At 37.2% G+C, this 21,505-nt stretch overlaps 2 protein-coding genes across 3 annotated transcripts in view; one reads left to right on the top strand and one right to left on the bottom strand.

Moving 5' to 3' along the window:
* The window catches only part of LOC135109179 (xylosyl- and glucuronyltransferase LARGE2s-like), a 32,846-nt gene extending 32,475 nt beyond the window's left edge, over positions 1-371 (bottom strand). Inside the window, exon 1 of the mRNA XM_064020334.1 lies at positions 285-371. The gene's annotated coding sequence lies outside the window, so the exon portion shown is untranslated. The remainder of the gene's footprint in view (positions 1-284) is intronic.
* A 4,150-nt stretch (positions 372-4,521) lies between these two features.
* On the top strand, positions 4,522-17,878 carry LOC135109186 (glutamate--cysteine ligase regulatory subunit-like). 2 transcript variants are annotated; one of them, XM_064020358.1, is made up of 5 exons: positions 4,522-4,780; positions 9,343-9,541; positions 10,357-10,553; positions 10,944-11,058; positions 12,864-17,878. In XM_064020358.1, the coding sequence occupies exons 1-5, from the start codon at positions 4,748-4,750 to the stop codon at positions 13,016-13,018; spliced, it is 699 nt and encodes a 232-aa protein (XP_063876428.1). In that variant the 5' UTR covers positions 4,522-4,747; the 3' UTR covers positions 13,019-17,878. The 2 variants fall into 2 exon arrangements, with proteins under 2 accessions (XP_063876428.1, XP_063876418.1); XM_064020348.1 differs by having other exon boundaries at positions 4,524-4,839.
* The last annotated feature ends 3,627 nt before the right edge of the window (positions 17,879-21,505 follow it).

The following is a 21,505-nucleotide window of genomic DNA, read 5'->3' on the forward strand; positions in this document are numbered from 1 at the left end:
CGTTACCTAACATTAAGCTTGCACTCTAGATATTGCAGCAGTATCAGAGATGAAACAGCTACCTATTGTTCACATCAAAGGTTTGACCACAAAATGTATAACTAATAAAATATAACCAGTGGAATTTTTGAAACCAGGGTGAGGTAGCATGCATCATGTCCGTGCTTCCAGCCATGGGATAAACTGAGGCTTGTGACGTGAAGACCCCTTCAATGGACCTTCAGTGTCAGGGCGGGAGGACTTCTAGAGCTTTTAAGTAGTATTAATTATGGCTTGATTAATACCTGCCTTAGCCAGCTACACACATAACACTCCTGCACCGATGTTCGCCACACTGTGCGCCAATGGACGAGCAATAAATAACTGAACACAATAAAATACTCACTGAAATTTACGGAGCTCTCAAGGAGGTGTATCAGTTGTCCGGTTCTGTTATTTGTGTCTTCTGTCCTTCGCCTGGATGTATTTATTTCTGACACATATTCCAGCCATATGTTTCTTCATCCAGACCTATAAACAAAAATATGGATAAGATACAAATGTACATGATTACCGATTTTGCTACACAATAAGAGAGAAAATAGTTATTCAAGAAGGCCGAATCATCAAAAGAGTTTCGGACTCTGTCAACTGATGTAAACAGAGTTTGGCTGGGGAAAAATGACAGCCGACGCGAAATTTGCTTTTTTCTGATTTATGATGCACTTACATGGCTAGATTTCACACACACACACACACACACACACACACACACACACACACACATATATATATATATATATATATATATATATATATATATATATATATATATATATATATATATATATATATATATATATATATATATATATATATATAGATAGATAGATAGATAGATAGATAGATAGATAGATAGATAGATAGATATAGATATATAATTTTTTTTCTCTATACATTACATTTCTCCTTTGCTGTTCGCCATCCCAAATATGCTTTCGCGCTTCTCCTGAACAATATTCCAAACACACAAAAGGATAATTTTCGGACCGATGGGTTTCTAATTATTTTGCACCAAGTCACAGGTGTGATTATACAATAAAGACATCTTGTAAGATACGTTTTTTTTTCCTCATTTTTTTTTTCATGAAGCGTCTTAATGGCGCAGTAGCTAGGGCGCACCCAGCTTTTTTTTTTTTTTTTTTTTTGACTGGTTGATGAATGGGTACCTAAGAACAAATGGAGAAGTTTGTCCTGTCACTCTCTCGCTTTTTATTATTCATATTATTCATCAATGATCTAAGCCAAACTTACTGCCCCATCTATTCCTACGCTGATGACACCACTCTGCATTTTCCACGCCCTTTTTTTAGACATCTAAACATTCACGAAATATACAGCTCACGCAGAAAAGCCACAGAACGCCTGTTTTTTTTTTTTTTTTTTTTTTCGTTTTAAAATTCTGACTGGGCAGAGCGAACTTAGTGCTGTTCAGTGCCTTAAAAACCCAATTCTTACATCGACTCGACACAACCTATCCTTTTTCCTTCAACTGTCCCCCTCTTACTAATAATCTAAACTGGAAACCTCATCTCATATCTAGCTAAAAGAGCTCCTTATGAACTGAATCGTCTCCGCCAGTTTTTTCTATCCTCTCAAGTTGTTAACTCTGTAGTCTGTACAGGAGCCTTATCCGGTCTGTATGTATGGAGTACACTGTACATGTTTGGAGTGAGTTCTACTCGATCACACTGTTCTAGACAGGGTGCAATTAAAAAAAAAAATCGTCTTATCAACTTTTCTCCTATGACTGTCTTCAGCCTCTCTCATCGCTTCAGTGTTGCATCTCTTGCCGTCTTCTAATTGTTCTCTATTTTCACTGCTCTGATCTTGTTAACTGTATGCTTCACTTCTTCCGCTGCCTCGCTACACAAGACTCTACTTTCTCTCATTCTTTGTTGTTGCCATTGGCCAGAGCCCCTCTTACATAAGAAAAATAAATAAATGAATACTATTTAACTCAGATGTCACGTATTGGCCTTGTGTTCCGAGGTAAAGAAGATCATGCACTGTAGGCACAAAGGTCAAAGCCAGTGAGACGGAGATAAGCACCGAGGCCACGCGCAACTATAGCTTATGATCCTATCTTTATCTTTAGTTATTTGCATGATTACTGAACTATATACAAATGATGATGATGATGATGATGATGATGATGATGATGGTGGTGGTGGTGGTGGTGAATTTTTTTTTTTTTTTTAGAATTAATTAATTCTGCAATTATTGTTAAATCATAAGAAAATGAGGTGAAATGATTGAGATAATGAAGACTTAGTCATAATTTCACGAAGCAAGGGAAGTTTATTTCTTTCACAGTTTAGATACTACGCAGAGTAATGTACCATTTTTTCCCCTTTTCTTTATTGTAGAAAGCTTAAATCAGGCAAGGAATGTATTGTGTATCGGTTTAGGCTCCAAAGATTATAGTCTGAGCATTTAGTTTATTAAAAGGTCATCCTCCCTAGTTTGGCAACGATTATTGCCGAAAATATCGAAAACCTAAGGAATTTCACAATGATCAATAGTCGAACACCTTCTGAGGAGGTCAGATGTGACTCACAGCTGTAGCGCATTTTTATATAATTTTATCTTTACTTCATCTCTTACACAAGACAGAATCTGATGTAGTCTAGACTCTAGAGTCACTAGTGATTGTAGAAATAACAATAACAAAAATAATACATCACTAATTCTTTGGAAAGAACAATTCTGAAATGTTATACAGTACCGTACTATCTTTTAACCTATCATTACATTTGCATCAGTTTCTGAGATATGTAAATAAATAAATATATAAATAAATAAATAAAATATTATTCAGTGCATCAACAACTCGGTTTCTCCATATGTCAACTCGACACAATCTTGGACGTAATCATCCCCTCTTCTTCATTGTCACGCAACTGCCCCTCTCTTCTACACTGAACATCCTTAGTCTGTCCTTTACTAACTGCACATCTCATCTTCAGCTAAAGCAGCCTCTACGAAGTTGACCATTCTGAGTCGTCTCCGCTAGTTTTTTTTCCATTTCCGCCAGCTGCAAACTCTGTACTCTGTTATCCGTCCATGTATGGAATACGCTTATACAGGGGGTTCCACTTATACCGCTCTTCTAGACTGGATGGAATCATAAGCATTTCGTTTTATGAAATCCTCTTCTTTAAAACTGACTGTCTTTACTCTTTAGCCTCAATTTCATCGCCGCAATGATGTATCTCTTACTATCTTCTACCACTATTTTCATGCTAACTGCTCTTATGATCTTGCTACTTTATGCATCTCCTCCCCACGTGGCCTCACTGCACAGTGCACAAGGGTTTCTTTCTACTTTCCCTGATTGTGTCAGGTAGATGTTGATGATGATATGGGTATCTGTGATTGGCGTGATAAGAGATGCCACGTGTCATGGGCTGTACCTAGATAGGAAATAAGGTAAGAAAAGACAGCGGAAGAAACTGGATATACCATTACCTCAGCTAGACAGTAATAATCACGAGGATAATGATGTTTGTGCACAATGTGGCCCACATCTCTGGCAGGGGACGTGGCTCAGGGACGAGTGAAGAGACCAGACTTCCCACTCCCTCTTGAAGGTGTTAAGGTACACACAGGAAATCTAGGGTCTTATTTCCTTTAATATCGATTGCATTTTTGTGCCGCAATTAATATTACCACAATTAATAGCATTTATTATATATAAAAGAAAATTTTGCATTCATTAATATAATATTACAAAAAAAAAAAGCGGTGATAATTGCTGAAGGGAAGAAAAGAGACTTACATTATTTGTCAATAAATATTATGAATAAGTTATTATGTATTGTTATATGAAATTAGGAACCATCCACGACATTCCTGCAAATTTGCACTTACCATGAAAATCCGCATGTGCTTTAAAAAATAAATAAAAATAGTAAGATATAAAACTAGAATAATGTAATAACAAATAAATAGATAAATAAAGTCCTGGTCAGAGTGACGATTCCATCACACTTCCTCTCCCCTGTACCCTGGAAGCTTCTATCAAGCCCTTCGTTGGTAAACTTTGATCATTTATTTCATTTTTCAAACAAAATTGCCTACCTAGGCAGGTGTTTGAATTAAGTACAGTTTTGTAAGAAAATCTTGCGATGATATTACCTGACTGTGGCTGGACTTGTTCAGTTTCGTCGGATTTCTCGTTTTCTTACATTTTCGATGGATTTAAAACAAAGAAAATGTTGGCGAGGTATTGGATCTGAATATCGGTCACTTTTTTTTTTTTTTTTTTTTTTTGAGTGGTATCCAGACAGTAATAGTATGTGATTCAAATTTAACAAACATATGATTACGACACATTGCTGAATATGTATTATCATCTTTGGTGGACACGTGGAATGTAAGATTTGCGTTGCCTTGGGTCCTGTTGAGTCACGCTGAGTAGAGTATGAAGTGAGCAGACCATGATAAGTAAGATTGCACCAACTATGTACTTGCATTGTGAGTGCGCTTGTGGGACTGAGAGGATAGAGGGAAGGAAGTGAGAGTACTGTTGGGGAGAGAGAGAGACAGAGAGAGGGGGGGTGAGAGACTGCAGTTGTGGTCGTGGAGAGATCGAGGGAGGAACGTGAGGGAGGGAAGTGTCAGTGAGTGGCAGTGTGAGGGACGCGTGGTGGCCGAGGTGGTGTCAGTGTGAGGCTCGCCATGTCCTCCTCCTCTTCCTCCACCAATGGGAAGGTGCGAAGGGTCGTCCTCAGCACAGGTAACATACTGGAAATGGAGGAGCTCATCAAGAAGGCTGGGCAGACCACCATCGAAGAGGTATACCCGATCAATACCCTTCACTGGTCATCATCAATAGAGCTTTTAATATGCATACTTTCAGTTAGGGACCATTGAGATTTAAAGGCTCAGTTCATTTACATCATTATTCTTCTGACTAACCAGCATTGTGTGCATGCTTGCCACATTCATAAATCGGTGCTTGTATAGTTGATAAGGAACGTTGTATTTGGCCAGACGCACGTAAATAACGTATATAGCAGCAAGTGGGGGGGGTTATAAGGTAGTGATTACCGTGTGAAATGGATGCTTATGTTTCTCTTTGACACATATAGCTTGGGTTTAGCCACCCCCCCTTTTTTTCTCATGGACTAACACCACCGTGGGAAATGTTCATGTAATAGTTGATAGAGTAAATCTGCAGTTTCATATGATCTTCTATGTTTTCCATTTCCCAGTGCACAATAAGCTTAGGAATGTGGTGTGAAAGCATGGTTTTAAGGTGGGAAATGCAAATCCATACTACTTAACACTAAATGGGAGTGCTTTGCCCCCCCTGCAGGAATTCCCATAATCACATTAGCAGTCATGTAACAGTCTTGGTCATATGAAAATGAGGGATATTTCAGAATTAAGTCTAATAAAACACTGAGCTTTGCAAATGTGGAAGCAAGCACTTCTTGGATCTTCCAGTGTTGTGCAAACTGCTATCTGTGAGTCTCTTAGCTATGCAAGTGTTAACTCCCTTGCTCAAATCTTGATCATGCAACAATAAGTCTTTGCAAAACTAAAATCAGAGCAAACATTGTGACCTCTTACCCGAGACAGGTTCTTAAAATTGCATGCAAACTTAACATCAGAGATTATCTTAAATGCCAAGAGACTGGAGAGGTATCAGATACAAAACTTTGGTTGATTTGGGTTTGATGAATTTGGTTAGTTGGGTTAGGTCAGATACAAACAGGGTTGGCATAGAAAAAAAGAAAAAAAGAAAAAAAAACAGGTTGGATTTTTATTGAATGCATTTAAATAATTTTACTTTTAAAAATTTAGTTTTATATCATATTGATAAATGAGGGCTACCCTATAACAAACACATCCATCACACTCAACCCCCACAAATAGAAACTCTACCACACTCAACCCACTTCCTGCTTAGAAACTCCACCAGTGACAATATGCTTAGAAACTCCACCATGCCCAACCCACACCCTGCTTAGAAATAGAAACTCCACTACACTCAGCCTACATCATGCTTAGGAACTCCATCACACACAACCAATTCCCTGATTAGAAACTCCACCATGCCCAACCCACACCCAGTATGTATAAGCCCCATCGGTAAATTTATAGTTTAAGCCAATGTCCCCAATCTCTACCCACGGCCCACGGCGTTATTATTAATTTCCAACAAGTAGTGTAATCATTAGAAATGACGTGAATAGTGAGAAGAACAAAATGAGGTAGGTTATTACCACGTAGTGTGTAATGGCTTAAACTATAATAAAACCCTAACCTAACCTAACCTAACCTAACCTAACAACTGAAGTTCAGGCAACAATACACCATTTATGTTTACCTGTGGACTTAGAAAAAGTTGAGAGCGCTGTGCATTCCCAGGCCTATTGTGGCGTTATTATTAATTTCCGACAAGTAGTGTAATCATTAGAAATTATGCGAATAGTGAGAAGAACAAAATGAGGTAGATTATTACCACGTAGTGTGTAATGGCTTAAACTATAATAAAACTGCCCCGTCATGCAGAGGGTATGCTAAGTGGCATGTGACCTTGAATCTGTCACCACCGCCCCTCTGCCAGCCACCTGGTTCACTGCACCTAATGACACTACCTTACACAAGCATGCTGTTAGATCATCTCAACAATATTTTACTTCCTCTGAGTTCCCTGCACTTAATGTCATTGCTTCACATAAGCACACTGTTAGATCATCTCAACAGTATTTACCTCAGAAGAGTCACAACCTTCTACCTCAGGTATACATCACGTATACCTGCCACTGTAAAATGAGCAACTCGCATGCCTTTTCCCTGTAATGATCTTTCCTCTTAGAACATTTTTGGACATGATTTCTCATCCTTTCAATTTTGCCTCTAAATATCTGGACACAGTATTTGCAGGGTGCTTTCTGTTTATAATTTTCCAAAATACCTACTTCATTCCATTCAACTGCCTTTTTTCTTCCATTATCAGCGGGCATTTTGACTTTGTTGCTGTGGTCCTCTGTAATGGCCTGTGAATTTATGATTCTCTCATTACTAAGGACAAGGAAAGACTGAGACACTAAGGAGTACTGAGTCAGCAATAGTCAGGCCAGACACATTAATTTCCTGTATAGTTCAAGTTAACTCAGGCTTTGTCCAACCAGACCAACTTTTATCAACATGTCCTAAACCAGTGTCTGTCCTTCAGATAACACTTTGAACCTTTTGTTTCATTCACAGGCAGTTGTTTTTGATTGCTTATTTTAACTGATTTACACATAACACCTGCCAAAAAAAAAAAAAAAAAAAATTCCAACCCTGAATACAAAAGGTGTTGCTAGTTGATAGGTGATCTTTTAAATCGTTAGTTTTTTTATTTATTTTTGTCTTGTGTTTTGTTTGTAAAAAGGCAAACATGTCATGCCTATTTCTGCTCAGTGGACCAACTACCTCAGCTTAAATTCCATTACTCTTGGAGAATGTGTTAACCTTTCCACATGAACTTTGCATATTGTCAATAATATCCTTGCCAAATTTAATTTATTCCTGCTTTCTTATCCTTGCATATTAATTTCTTGTTAGTTGATATATATTCCTTTCTATTACTTATTGTTCTTTTCATCTTGTTTCATTATAGTTCTTTTATGCTTGTTCCTAATTTTTCTTTTAATTCTCTCCTTGCTTCATGTCAGTTTTTATGCTATTCATACTCTGCGTTAAGCCATAAATATATTGTCCCTTATTTTACATACTGAAAAATATGAGAATTCCTCTATTTCATGTTTACACATTTTTGTTGAGCATCATGTGTTCATGCAGGTCTTTAGTGTTTCCCAACTAGTTTTATTAATTTTCATTCTTGTTTGTTCTTCTTTTATTTTCTACCTTATTTTAATGATTTCTTTTAGCATCTTTAAAACATTCCCTTTCTCCATTCATAAACTTTCATACAATCAATTTTCTCAAGTTTTTTATATGTTTAAGGTCCATGCCAGAATCTCATCAGTTATTTCCTGTGTCCTTAGCTGTAGTATAATAGCTGCTTCTCTCCTGTATAAGGACCTTTCCTTACTACTTTCTCAACCTCATTCTCAAAGTCATGTTCATTGTAAATACTCAGCAACTAAACAGGGTGGAATTAAAAGCACTTCATCTTTTCAACTCCTCTTCTCCAATAGATTTTCTTCAATCTTTCTCCCTTTGCTGCGAGGTTGCACCTCATGCTCTCTTCTGTTGCCTTTGTCATGCTGACTCTTTTGATCTTACTGCGTGCCTCTCCCTCTCTCTTAGCTTCCTTTTGCAGGCCTTTTTATTTTCTCTCAACTCAGTTCTGTCCACCTCCAGTTTTTCATTCCATTTACTGGTAAACTCTGAAACTACCTTCCTGGTTAAAGTATTTCCTCCTTCTTATGACTTACATAAGCTCTTTTGAGTGTGAGGTTTCAAAACAATGCAATTCTGGTGCGATTTTGGACTGTTGCTTTAAGGGACTGGCACTCAGTGGGCCTTTTATTTATTAATAATGATTTTTTCCTTTTTACTCATATATATATATATATATATATATATATATATATATATATATATATATATATATATATATATATATATATATATATATTATAACTAGTTTTATCAAAAGACTTGAGTATACACTAACTGCAAGAACCACACTGTCTGAGAGACTTAGGTCTTTAGTACTTACCTACCAGACATCTCAGTGAAAACTAGGAATTATAACACTGTGACACACTTCATGAAATGAAGATAGATTATCTTATCCACATATTAAGATGAGCAGTATCTTGATTGTATATTTAATGTGGAGGTTTCCTGCCTGCTATGGTTCTCAACAATATATATATATATATATATATATATATATATATATATATATATATATATATATATATATATATATATATATATATATATATATATACAATAATATTAAATAGACCATGTGGAGGAGAATGTAATGTGAATTCATTAAACAGAGTTGGATGAAAATGAAACTTATGTATCTTTGCATAGAACTTCAGAATGTGATCTTGTTTATTACACATACATTCTGTGAAGGTGGGCACTCTACATTGTAAACTAATGGTTTTATGAGACACTCATATGAGATGGATCAGTACATATATATACATATTCATGTACACTTATAAAATGCAAAAAAATTCATGAGAAGGTATTATTCTAAAACAGTAGAACATAACTGCTACATTACTAATATATGATATTGGGATAAGGTATGATGAAAAATAATGGCACAAAAAAACATTGTTTTTTTTCTTTTCTCCTTTTTTTTTACAGCTTCGGGGAAGCATAAATACCACCCTCAGTAGCTGGGGAGGCACAAAGGATGAGGAGCAGACTGGAGAGGTGTTGACCATCCAGCGTGTGGGTAACAATGCTGAAGTGGAGTCCAATGACACCTCAAGCAACAAAACTACTGTCAAGCTGTTTCTCAGCAATAATGATTCCACCCAGGTTGAGGATGCAGTTAAGACAGGTAGTCACATTGGGATTGAGTGAGTCTTGAAAATATACCTAGGCATGCTTAAAAAAAAAATTAGCATATTGCTACTGCAGTGATATTACAGGGTAGGTAATTGCAGGAGTAGCAAGCCATAAGAACTTTTGGTATGATTATTATTTCTTTTTTCTTTTTTTTTCTTTTCTTTTCTTCTTTTATCTAATTACTAAGGAAGGAAGTGGACCATTAGTTGTTATGCATTCTTTGCTCAACCTCTCTTTCAGTGATAGAACATTAGACATAAGATGACTTTTATTTTATTTTATTTTATTTTATTTTATTTTATTTATTTTATTTATTTTTCTATACATCTTATGGAGAGGAAAATCTTTCTTTTTCCACATCTCTTTTTCTAGTCTTTTCCAGGTATTATTATGTGTGCATAGGAAGCCAAATTTCATTATATTAATATTTCATTCATATTTCTTTCTCATGACCATGTATTTACATCCCTCTTATACAGACTTATGTTGCCATTTTGTTTTAGTTGTCATAATTTTAATGAATTTACTTCCATTCATGTTATTTGAGCAACCTCAGATATCCTGTTTTGGAGTGAATGGCAAAAATATTGAAAGTGTGTATGAAGGATTTGGTTTCTCTAGTGACAATGCTGATCATAACCTAAAGTTTAAGAAAGCACAAAGAGTAAGTTATGGAGTGATGGAGATGGTTTAGGTACATAATAAAAATGAATAAAAATGAAATGATAAAGAAATACAGTACATAATAAGTACCTAGGCACCCCACATCACACTACCTCCACCACTGTAGCCTTTCTTCTCTCCTAGTGTCATCCAGCCTCAACCTGCCTCGCATTGACTTGGTGATTGTAACACCACCTGATGTGAGTGATGATGCTACGCTGGAGAGTTTGGAGCCACTGTGGAAGGCATTAGAGGATGCTGTTGGGCGGGGAGAAGTGTTGTCTCTCGGTTTGGCAGATGTTTCCTACCAGTTGTTCCGGGATTTGTACAACTGGGCCAAGGTAGAGTTGGTTATTTAAAATGGAATTACTACCTAATCACCAGTATTGTTTTTGCATCTTTAGTTGTAAAGCTAATTTCTTATGTGCATCTCACTCAGAATTACATGTAATTTATGATCTGGAAGGCAACTTTCCACAATCAAAGATGCATTTTCTTTCAAACTTCTTACTTATTTATTTTTATTGTTAAACCTGCATTATTTATGATCTTGTAAATTTAGTACATTACTCAACTCTGCCAGCAAGTGCTGATTGATGTTTTATCCATGGATTTTTATGAGAGAAAACTATTTCCATAAAAGAATGAGATAAATACTACATACTTCTTACTTTTTCATTAATGGTGGCAATTACTTATTGTGGCTGTTACAAATTGTCTGTATTGCTCAGGTGAAGCCGACCACTCTGCAAGTTAATCTTTCTTCCTGCTGTGTGGTGCCCCAGGAGCTTTCTTCTTTTGCCCAACAAAATGATGTGCAGGTTCTCACCCATAATGATGCTGCAGGTGAGATGTTTTCCTCATGTTTATTAGTACTAAACATTGATGATGCTGCCAGGTATAGTAAAGTGTATTTAGCCAGTTGCTTACCTAGCTGTGTCTTCCAGAGTTGAGTCTAATACATCTGTTAGAAACAATCTTTTTGGTAATCTTACATGAGAAAATCAACTCCATTGCTGTGATCCTTCTTCATCTTTTTATCAAATAAAGTCACCCTATATAGTATTTCTATGCATCCCACTAAAATATATTTATTTTTATAAAAGTCTCTTGTGAATTACTTTTGTCAGTGTTGTTGTTTTTTCAAATCAAAGCAAATGCAGTCCACTTAAGTGTAATCTCACCACCTTTCTTTAGGAACTAAAGATAAATGACCCGTGACGATCCTTCCCTAAATGTGAACAATCTTTTACATTTTTACATCTGGCTGATTCCCTACAGAGAGGGATGGCTGAGACAAGGTGCATGCATACACACACACACAAGTAGGTACAGGATGTAACATGAGGGGTTGTGACCTTGCTGTCCTGGTGTGTGGTGTGTCACTGGTCTTGGTCCTACCCAAAGATCAGTCACTATGAGCCCTGAGCTCTTTCTGTAGGGGAACAGCTGGCTGGGTGACCAGCAGACAACCATAGGTGAAACACACACACACACACACACACACACACACACACACACACACACACACACACACACACACACACACACACACACACGCATGCACACATATCCTTGAAAATAGGAGAGAGAGGGGGATTTAATAAACATCTATAGAATGATAAATGTTATAGAAAATGTGAACAAAGAATGTTTTATAACTTAAGGCACACAGAGTACAAGGGGACACAGAAAGAAGTTGAAGAAAGTTAAATGTAGAAGAGACATCAAAAAGTATAGTTTTCCTCACAGAAGTGTGAACAAATGGAATGAACTCATTGAAGATGTTGTCAGTGCTGTAACTGTCCATGCTTTTAAGACCAAACTGGATAGATATCGAGGTGGGATACTATGAGATTACTCCCCTCCTGTAAACCACAACTAGGTAAATACAACTTGGTAAATACACACACACACATCTTATGATTGTATTAAAAACCCTATTGAGTCCTGGTTCTCTATATTCCTGCATCACTCATATTTCACTCAGAAAATTAGATTCCAAGTCAGCCTGCATTATGTAGTCACAACATAGGTATGTTGGTTACCAAAATTCCATCTGGTATACTTAATAAAGTGTGATAAATGCTTAAAAGTTTGATATGCATTGTACCATTGAATATACTGAATTTTCAGCTTTTTCAACTTAGGTTTCTCCCTACTTAGTTTGATCTTGGGAGGCTTTACTGTATTAAAAAATGTTGAAGCTCAAGCCATTCAATTAAGTAAATATATATGTAATTAGTATAATCACTGTCAACCATCTTCTGTCCTCTTTTTACCATTAACATGCCAGCCTGTTTTGCTCTAGATGCATTTTAGTGCAGGACTGTGCATGGTCAGATGTCTGCTATAAGATTTGCCATATTTATTTACTTATTTGTTATTATTATTATTATTATTATTATTTATTTATTTATTTTTTTTACCTGCAGAACCAACCAAAATTTTCACTCTGAGTTGTTGCTGTATTTCAGCTCTTTAAGCCTCAAACTCATGCTTTCTTCTGATTACGTTATATCCTTAAAGTGATCTGCCCCAGATAAGTTGAAAAGTAGGATTATTTTTTGTATCTACAATTACAAGTTATGTATAGCACCTCAGAATGCTTTCAGGACTGTATTTGTCACAATTAAAATGTTATATTTCAGAAATAGTTGATGAAGACATTGTATTAAGCATTACCAAACGACTTGGCTTGACTGGTGCTCAGTTACAGTGGGTGGCAAGACACCGAACAATCCAGCAGTGCTTTGGATTGGTGCAGGACAAAGGATACACATTGGCGCTGGCCTGCAGTGGATAGTCTGGTGGGGATTGTTATTATCTACATTTTTTACATGATTGTAAAGTTGTTTTTAGGATAGAGGTTATAGTGGAGTACATTTTATTTTAAATTACTATTACACACCTTTTGGGAGTACATAGTGATCAATATTAGCTGACAGTAAAGACAGAGGAGCCAGTTTTGAATTATAGGTGAAATGCTGTTAAGGCCAGAGATCAGAGATGTTCATGGACTTAGAAGATGGGAGTGTATCCTTGTAGTTTAAGTGCTGTTGCTTATAAAATCTCATTTATAAGACAACTTTGCACAATAATATTGAGTGCATGCTGTGCATCACTTCTTAGGGCACGAAATGTGAAGTTCACAAACAACAAGTATAAAACTTTAGCTTAATGCAATATTTATTTTGTTATAGGCCATAAAATCATGACCTGAAAGTCCATATATTTTATATGGTTTTGTGAGTTCTTCATTGTGACCTATAATGAAGTAGAATAATAAAAATTTTTTTCTGCAAATTATGCACATCTCACATGTTGACCTAAAATTCATGAATATATTGTGGCAAACCTGATAGTAGATTAATTATGTACATGATAGATGAGGCTAGTCACTTTATTAAAGGAATATGGCACTTGGGTGATCAGACTTTAGGAATTTTATCCCTATTGGTTGGGAATAATTCAAGGAAGTTTTCTTTTGATGCCATTTTTGAATGAGTGCCTATTATAACATCTTGTGCTAAAAGAAAAGATTTTGTGGTTTATGTTGCTTGTGTATCTTACTTGTCCAAAGTCTCGCACACACACACACACACACACACACACACACACACACACACACACACACACACACACACACACACACACACACACACACACACACACATACCCTCATAACTCAGTGGAATGCTCTTGCATACTATTTGACATGTGTAGGTTCAGACCATGCTCAGATCACTAAGGATTTTTCACTGACTGTGGGCAGTTACTCTTCATCTTGAGCAAGGGGATGGGGTGTGTGGTGTGTATGGTGTCACAGCTTTACCCCTTAGAATGATCTCTATGTGCTCTGAACACCATCTATGAGGGTAACAACTGGCAGCATGGCTGGGCGTGATAATGAAAAATTTATCATGATAACTGATAAATCAATAATGATAACCTTATCAGCAATAACCAATAATCAATAATTGGCGATAAATTTATCGCTTGATAACCAATAAATCCAAAATTTCAATACTAGTGTTAACGATATTGATAATTTAAATAAAATTGATAAATCCAAATCTTTATTTTTTTCTTTATCTTAGAAAACTTTGAAAAATCTTGGAAAAAAACTTTAAGTTCAATGTTTATCCTGTCTTTTCACTTATGAAAAGTACTGTTTTAAGTAGAATAACTACATTTGATTTTGAAAGTTAAAATTTTCAACATGCTCATGTTCAAAAACAAAAATTATCGATTATTGCTAGTTTGGAAGCAAAAGTATTGGTGATACTGATGAATCAGTAACATGGGAAAAATAATTTTTGGATAACTGGTAACCAAATCTTGTTATCGTGACAAATTATCACAATAACAGCCACCTATGGTTGGCAGTCTGAAAAATTAAGATCAAGATTATCATGAATACCACACACACACACACACACACACACACACACACACACACACACACACACAGATGGGCAGTAATGTATTTATGAAATACATAAATGTACATTTGAAGACAATTTTTTATCTAAATATCATATTTTAAGTGTTCTTTCTGTTACTAAATATTTTTTGAAATAGCATTTCAGTACATTTCAGAGTGATATTTTTGTATTTTATGTAAATACAATTTTTCAAATATTCTTGTAAACACCACATAAATCAAACATTTCATGTCTCTTGTGCAAAGGGATCAAGGAGCAAACTGTACCCATGAATTAGTTGCACACAAAGCGGCAGTCCATGACTTCATGTCGCCTCGTACTTGTAAATTATTACCTATTCTGAACATATCTGAACTCATTGTTTCCAGATACTTGTTGATGCTGCTTAAGTTTTACATAAATTGTGTATGTTCACATAATTGTGGTCAAATGCTTAGCAATGCAGTATAGGTAACTGGTGAAAACATTTTTGTTTAGAAATTCAGAAGAATCATGCTTTTATAATTGACAGAACTAAAAGTATTTTTAATGTATTTCAAAAGTCACAGTCATGTTTAGTGTATTGTAATTAGTATCTAGAAACAATTAACTTTCTTTTAAAGTATTTAGTATTTAATTACTTTTCAGAGCAGTATATGTATTTGATATTTTATATTTAAATTCACTTTATAATATTTATGCCCATCACTACACACACACACACACACACACACACACACACACACACACACACACACACACACACACTGCCTCATGGTTCAGTGGTAAAAGGGGCTGAGTCTGTGTTGGCTGCTATGGCTGGCATAAGTTCGAACTTCACTAGGGGCTGGTCACCTCAGGGATTTTTCTGCTGACAAGTGGGGCAGTTACTGTCTCCACTGACCAGGGGAATGGGGTGTGTGCAGTGTGTGAGGTCACAATAATAATGGTAATAATGAGCTCTGAGCTCACACTGAGAGGGTAACAGCTGGTGGTTGCGGGTCTGCTCATGATCAACCCTTGGTGAATTACACACACACACACACACACACACACACATACAACTGGCTGACATTTCCCGTTGAGGGGGTTATAGCCAGGACAAGATGTCTACATAATTCATATATATGTACATGCATACATGCATTCACAAGTATTCACTTACAAATTAGCCTCTAGATCTCACCTACAAGACTTTTTTAGACTTGGATTATGTTGTGAAATTCTGAAACATCTTAAGAAATGAACAATTCATTGATAAGACTATCTTAAGACTTCATTGTTTCTTCTAATGCCATAATTAGCTATAGTTTGATAAAACTTGATACACAGTCTTAGAAGTGTTGAAAGGCCAATAAAGTTTCTCAAAACTCTTGCACCTAAACACAACTACCTCATCCTATCCTGAACTGTCCTTGCAATCCTGGCAGCTGGTGCAAGATGGAGTATCCTTGTACAGGCAGATGTCCAGAAGGTGAAGCTTCCTGGTGTGCTCCACCTGCTCAAGTGTTGCCTTTTCATAAATCACCTGCTCCTCATTGCTAATATCAATGAAAACTGAGAGGTGGTGGGCAATGAAAAAGAGTGAAAAGTTTGTGGACATTAAAATTTATGCTGGTGGGCATTCACAGATGAAGGGAGTGGATGCATCTCATAAAAAAAACTATTACTTAGCTATGACCAAAGGAAACATTAACCTCTGTCCAGTGCTGCTGAATACACCAATATGTGAAATGTTATATCATGCAGTTTGCAGAATGCTAATGCACAATATTGATAAATCTAGACATAATGAAAGCAACTTCTCATCATAGAATAATCCTTAACACATTGCAAAATGCTTTGAATAATAAAATCGACACATTTGCATGCATACAGTGATTTACACCTACTTCAACCCAATACCTTATCTGGTCATAGCACAAATATATGTATGCAAATAGAGTTCAGCACAGGTGACACTCTTGTCTTTAACACATCCTTGTAACATTTCCACTTTACATATGCATCTGATATATAGCAGTCACTAAAAGTTACTATAAATACCCATATTGCACGTTATGATGAATCTAAATGATGATGAAAGGCTGAACTTACATAATTGCTACTCATTTGCTCCCTTTGACATCATTTAAGTAATTTTTGAACCACCAACAGTGGGAGGTTGGGTTGGGTTGATACCTGCTTTATGTTTAATGTAAGCTGAAATACATTAACACTATCAAAAAATATTTTTGTGTGTAGTTGACCAGAAATCAGCAGATGAACATAACACACAAAGCAGTGAATGCCTAAACTTTTACTGCATTACTAGTAACAGAGATTGCTGAACTGCTAATAGTGTGAAGAGAAATGCAACACTAGGAAGATATAATGCAGATAGGATTCCATCAGCTTGGTTTATGAACTGATGATTGTCAATCAAACACAACCATTTTTCATCAGCATGGACTCTGGCATAGTGCATGACTGAGTACTGTGTTAGGCTGACAGAGCTAATGTAGTATAAAGTTAAGGCTATTGGAGATAAGGCTGCTTACTGAGGGAGTTGCGATTTTTAAAATTAGTGCCTGAAGAAAGCAGATTCGTATGAGTGCACCAAGTTAGCTTATACTTGTGTGTGACAAAAAATATGACTATAGCATATGCAAACTATTTCTATTTGTTTTATCACTATGAAGAGTACGACAGCATCTTCAGTGTAAAGTAATTGTGGTAGATTTTTTTATTATTACTATTCTTATTTATTTATTTATTTTTTAAGAATTATGTGTACCATTCTTTTTAAACTTTTGGGACCAGTTATTTTTCTTGTAGAAATATTTAGAAATAAAATTTGTAATTTGATGATAAGCAAATACAAATCCACAAATTTTCAGAGCTGCTGTATGCCTATAATCAGGGACTAGGAAGCTAGTGGCCTTTTTAAAATTTTTTTGGAGATTTAATGATGAAGACATCTTTGCGCCAATAGCATAAAACTTAATTGGTATGATTTGTGCCATACCTAATTTCTAGTCTTTTAATCTGACCTCTAGAGCAGAGATCACTGCCAAAATAATCCTTCAAGTACTGTAGTGGTAAAATTAATCTAAAAAGTGATATATCTCTTAGAGTTTACATACATGGGTAGTCAGCAAATGGATTCATAAACATTGTGTTGAATGTATAAGTGTGGTTATTGATGTTTACGTATATAAGGTTGAAGATATGGCAATATAAATTTTTATGACAGAAAACTTTAAGGTTTTACTAAGCCTTGCCGTGATAGTAACCATAATTATTCCTTAACAGTCAGTTTTTTGGTTTTAAATCCTTAAGCAAGTGCCTCTTTTGTGTTGCTCAGACTGTGTATACCTCTGTTTTTTTAACAAGTGGTAATTTTTTGCCTTATGTTCACTTTTTTTTCTTAAGGAATCTTTTCTTGTATAGTAGTGAGGAAATGCTATGTTTTTTGAAAAGTGAAAATTAAATGAGTAAGAACTTGAGAAATAAAGCCTACATTTCATATCAACATAAAATTTCTTAGTCTCCTATAGAATATAAAAGATAGTCATGTTTTGCCCCCTTCCAAAATTATAATAATAATTTTGGTTATAAAATCTTAATAATTTCAGACAGAAAACATATTCAACATATTCTACTGATTTACACATGTAAACATGCAAGCAACACAATGAATGTGTAAGTTCTTATCTGTGACAAAATTCTATTAGTAGTAAGATAACCCACTGATAAAAATTGGTAATTGGTGTATGGAGAGTAATGCAGCATTTGGAAAGTGTATTTGAGGTGATGCCAATTTCATGATCATTTTACAATATAGTTACTGTCAGCCAACAGTTCATTCTTCCTTCTTTTACTGCCTGCTCTGTCTGATGTCATTTAGATGGAACGTACTGACCATCCGACAAAACAGAGCAAACATAGTCTACCAGTATGCCAATTGAATGCAGGGCATGTGGTTAATTTTGGTTGCTCTTCTCCATTGCGTCAAATATTTTAAAGAAATAAAGAATTAATGGTTATCTGTTTTTGCATTAAAGTGGTTTTGCATTTTACAGTATTTTGAATGCTAGGAATGATTTTTAATTGAAATTAAATTAAATTTTATATAGAATTACATATTTGTAATGGATAAAAATTTCAAGGAAAATTCAGCTCATTAATGGTGCATTGCCTTACACACATAGTTGCTTCAGTATTCAATATTGTCCAGTCAAGCTCTACTTACTCTGTTCATACTAAAGGTACCATAGTTATTATTTAAAATATTTTGACCTTTGGATGAATTAACTATCTTAACTCTTTATCATTTACATTCTTCGATTTAGTATTTTACTGTTATAAATGTGATTCTTCTACCTCCAGCCATCATCACAGCCCAAGGCTGCTGTAGTGCGAGCTGAAGATTGTACCACTCAGGGCTCCTGCAGCTGGACAAATCTCACTTCAGATGAAGATTTTACTTGGACTTGCAAATAATAATAATGATCAGACATTCAGATAGATTGGGGGAGGAGGTGAGAGAAACACTGGTGTTGGGATAAGTTTATTTCCTGACTGGTTTCATTCAAGGCTTCTTCAGGGAGTTCCCTTGAAGAAGCCTTGGGCAAAACCAGTCAGGAAATGAACTCACCTCCTCCCCCAATAATAATAATAATAATAATAATAATAATAACAATAATAATAATAGTAATAATGATAATAATAATAGTAGATGCATTATAAACTTAAAGCTAAAAACCTAGGAAGCTATAGAAGGCCGTCCTTAAAGCTAATAATAATGATAACATACATCACAAACCTACAGCTAAAAACCTAGAAGGTTATGGAAGGCCCTCCTGGAAGCTAATAATAATAATAGATGCATTATAAACTTAAATCTAAAATCCTGGGAGGTTATGGAAGGCCTTCCTCAAGGCTAAGCTTTCCTTTTACCTGGTCAACCAGGAAGGGTTGTGGCAGAGTGATCAGTGCCTTTTCCTCCTGCTTTCCAACAGGGTGTACTGACCCCAAGAGCGAATGAAGGAAAAAAATCCCCCAGGCTCTTTCTTTCAGGACGAAGAGATAAAACATAGAAGAGATAGAGGGAGGCCGAAAAACCCACCTCTCGTATGAACGCACTGGTTCCCACAGTCACAGGGTCCTCAATCTGATATTCTGTGCAGGGAACTCGTGTGTGAATCGCCCAAGAGGCAAGAAGGGCTTAGGGAGTGGGAGGGGGGTTGGGGATGAGGGGGAATGCTGATTAGCGTAGTCTATATAGCTCTCGCCTAAGAGGAGAGAAGGGCTTGAGTTGGCACAGTAGGGCGGCACCCTAGGGCACCAAAGGGCGGCACTGTAGCGTAGCACTGTACGGCGTCACCAAAGGGCGGCTCAGTGAGGATGCACCGTTGCACAATCTCTCTCTCTCTCTCTCTCTCTCTCTCTCTCTCTCTCTCTCTCTCTCTCTCTCTCTCTCTCTCTCTCTCTCATACACATTTTTCTCCTTTCATCCTTTCTCCTCCTTGGGTTATACACTGTGGCGTAACACTGTAGGGCAACATCGTAGGGTGTCATTAAAGGATGGCACTGTAGGGTGGCACCATAGTGCAACACCAAAGGCCGTCAGAGTAGAATGGCACTATAGAGCAGCACCGTAGGTTGTCACCAAAAGGCGGTACCATAGTGTTGCACTGTAGGGAGGCAACCTAGGGCATCACTAAAGAATTGCACCATAGGGTGGCACCAAAGGGCAGCACCATAGGACGGCAGCAAAGGGTGGTACCATAGTGTAGCACTGTAGGGCAGCACCACAGAACATCGCTAAAGGGCAGCATCATATCATAGCACCGTAGGGCAGCACCATAGGGCGTCACCAATCAGGCATGAGGAGCAGCAACACACACACTGTATATAAGGCAGCCCCCATATCACCAAACATTATATTCCTTTGGCTCTTGACGAGGAAAGAGCTCCCATGCTTCAGCTTAGTCCAAACTTGCCAAGGAAAGAATTGTAGACTATGGGTTACCCCCTCCTCCTCCTCCCTCTCTAGCCCTTCTCTCCTATTGGGCACGAATTGTATAGACTACACTATTCAGTATTCCCCCCCCCTCACACTCCCCCCTGACCCCTTCTCTCCTTCTCTCTGGTGCCACTCTACTGTGGTACTCTATGGTGCTACACTATGGTGCTGCATCATATCATAACACTGTAGGGTAGCACCATAGGGCATCACCAAAGGGCGACACAGTAGGGTAGCACTGTATGGCATCACCAAAGGGCGGCACCGTAACTTAGCACTCTAGGACGGCACCATAGGGTGCCACCAAAAGGGCTGCACCGTAGGGCGGAATCGTAGGGCATCACCAAAGGATGGCACAGAAGGGCAGTACCATGGGGTGGCACTGTAGGGCGTCACCAAAGGGCAGCACTGTAGGAAGGCACCAAAAGGCGGCACCGTAGTGTAGCACTATAAGTAGGCAACAAAGGGCAGCCCAGTAAGACAGCACCATAGGGCGGTACCATAAGGCATCACCAAAGCATGGCACCATGGGACGGCACTGAAGGGTGTCACTGTATTGTAGCACTGTAAGGCGGCACTGTAGGGAGTTCCCAAAGGGCAACACATTCGGGTGGCACCCTAGGGCAGAACCCTAAGGCATCACCAAAGAGCAGCACTGTAGGGCGGCACCAATGGACAGCACTGCAGCATAGCACTGTAGGGCACTGCCTTAGGGTGTCACCAAAGGGCAGCTCAGTAAGGCTGCACCGTAGGGCGGCACCATAAGTCACCAAAGGGCGGCACCATAGGCCGCCACCATAAGGTGTCATCAAAAAGCGGCACTGTAGCATAGCACTGTAGGATGGCATATTACAGA

The sequence above is a fragment of the Scylla paramamosain genome, chromosome 2 (genome assembly GCF_035594125.1).
Source record: "Scylla paramamosain isolate STU-SP2022 chromosome 2, ASM3559412v1, whole genome shotgun sequence".
Lineage (NCBI taxonomy): Eukaryota > Metazoa > Arthropoda > Malacostraca > Decapoda > Portunidae > Scylla > Scylla paramamosain.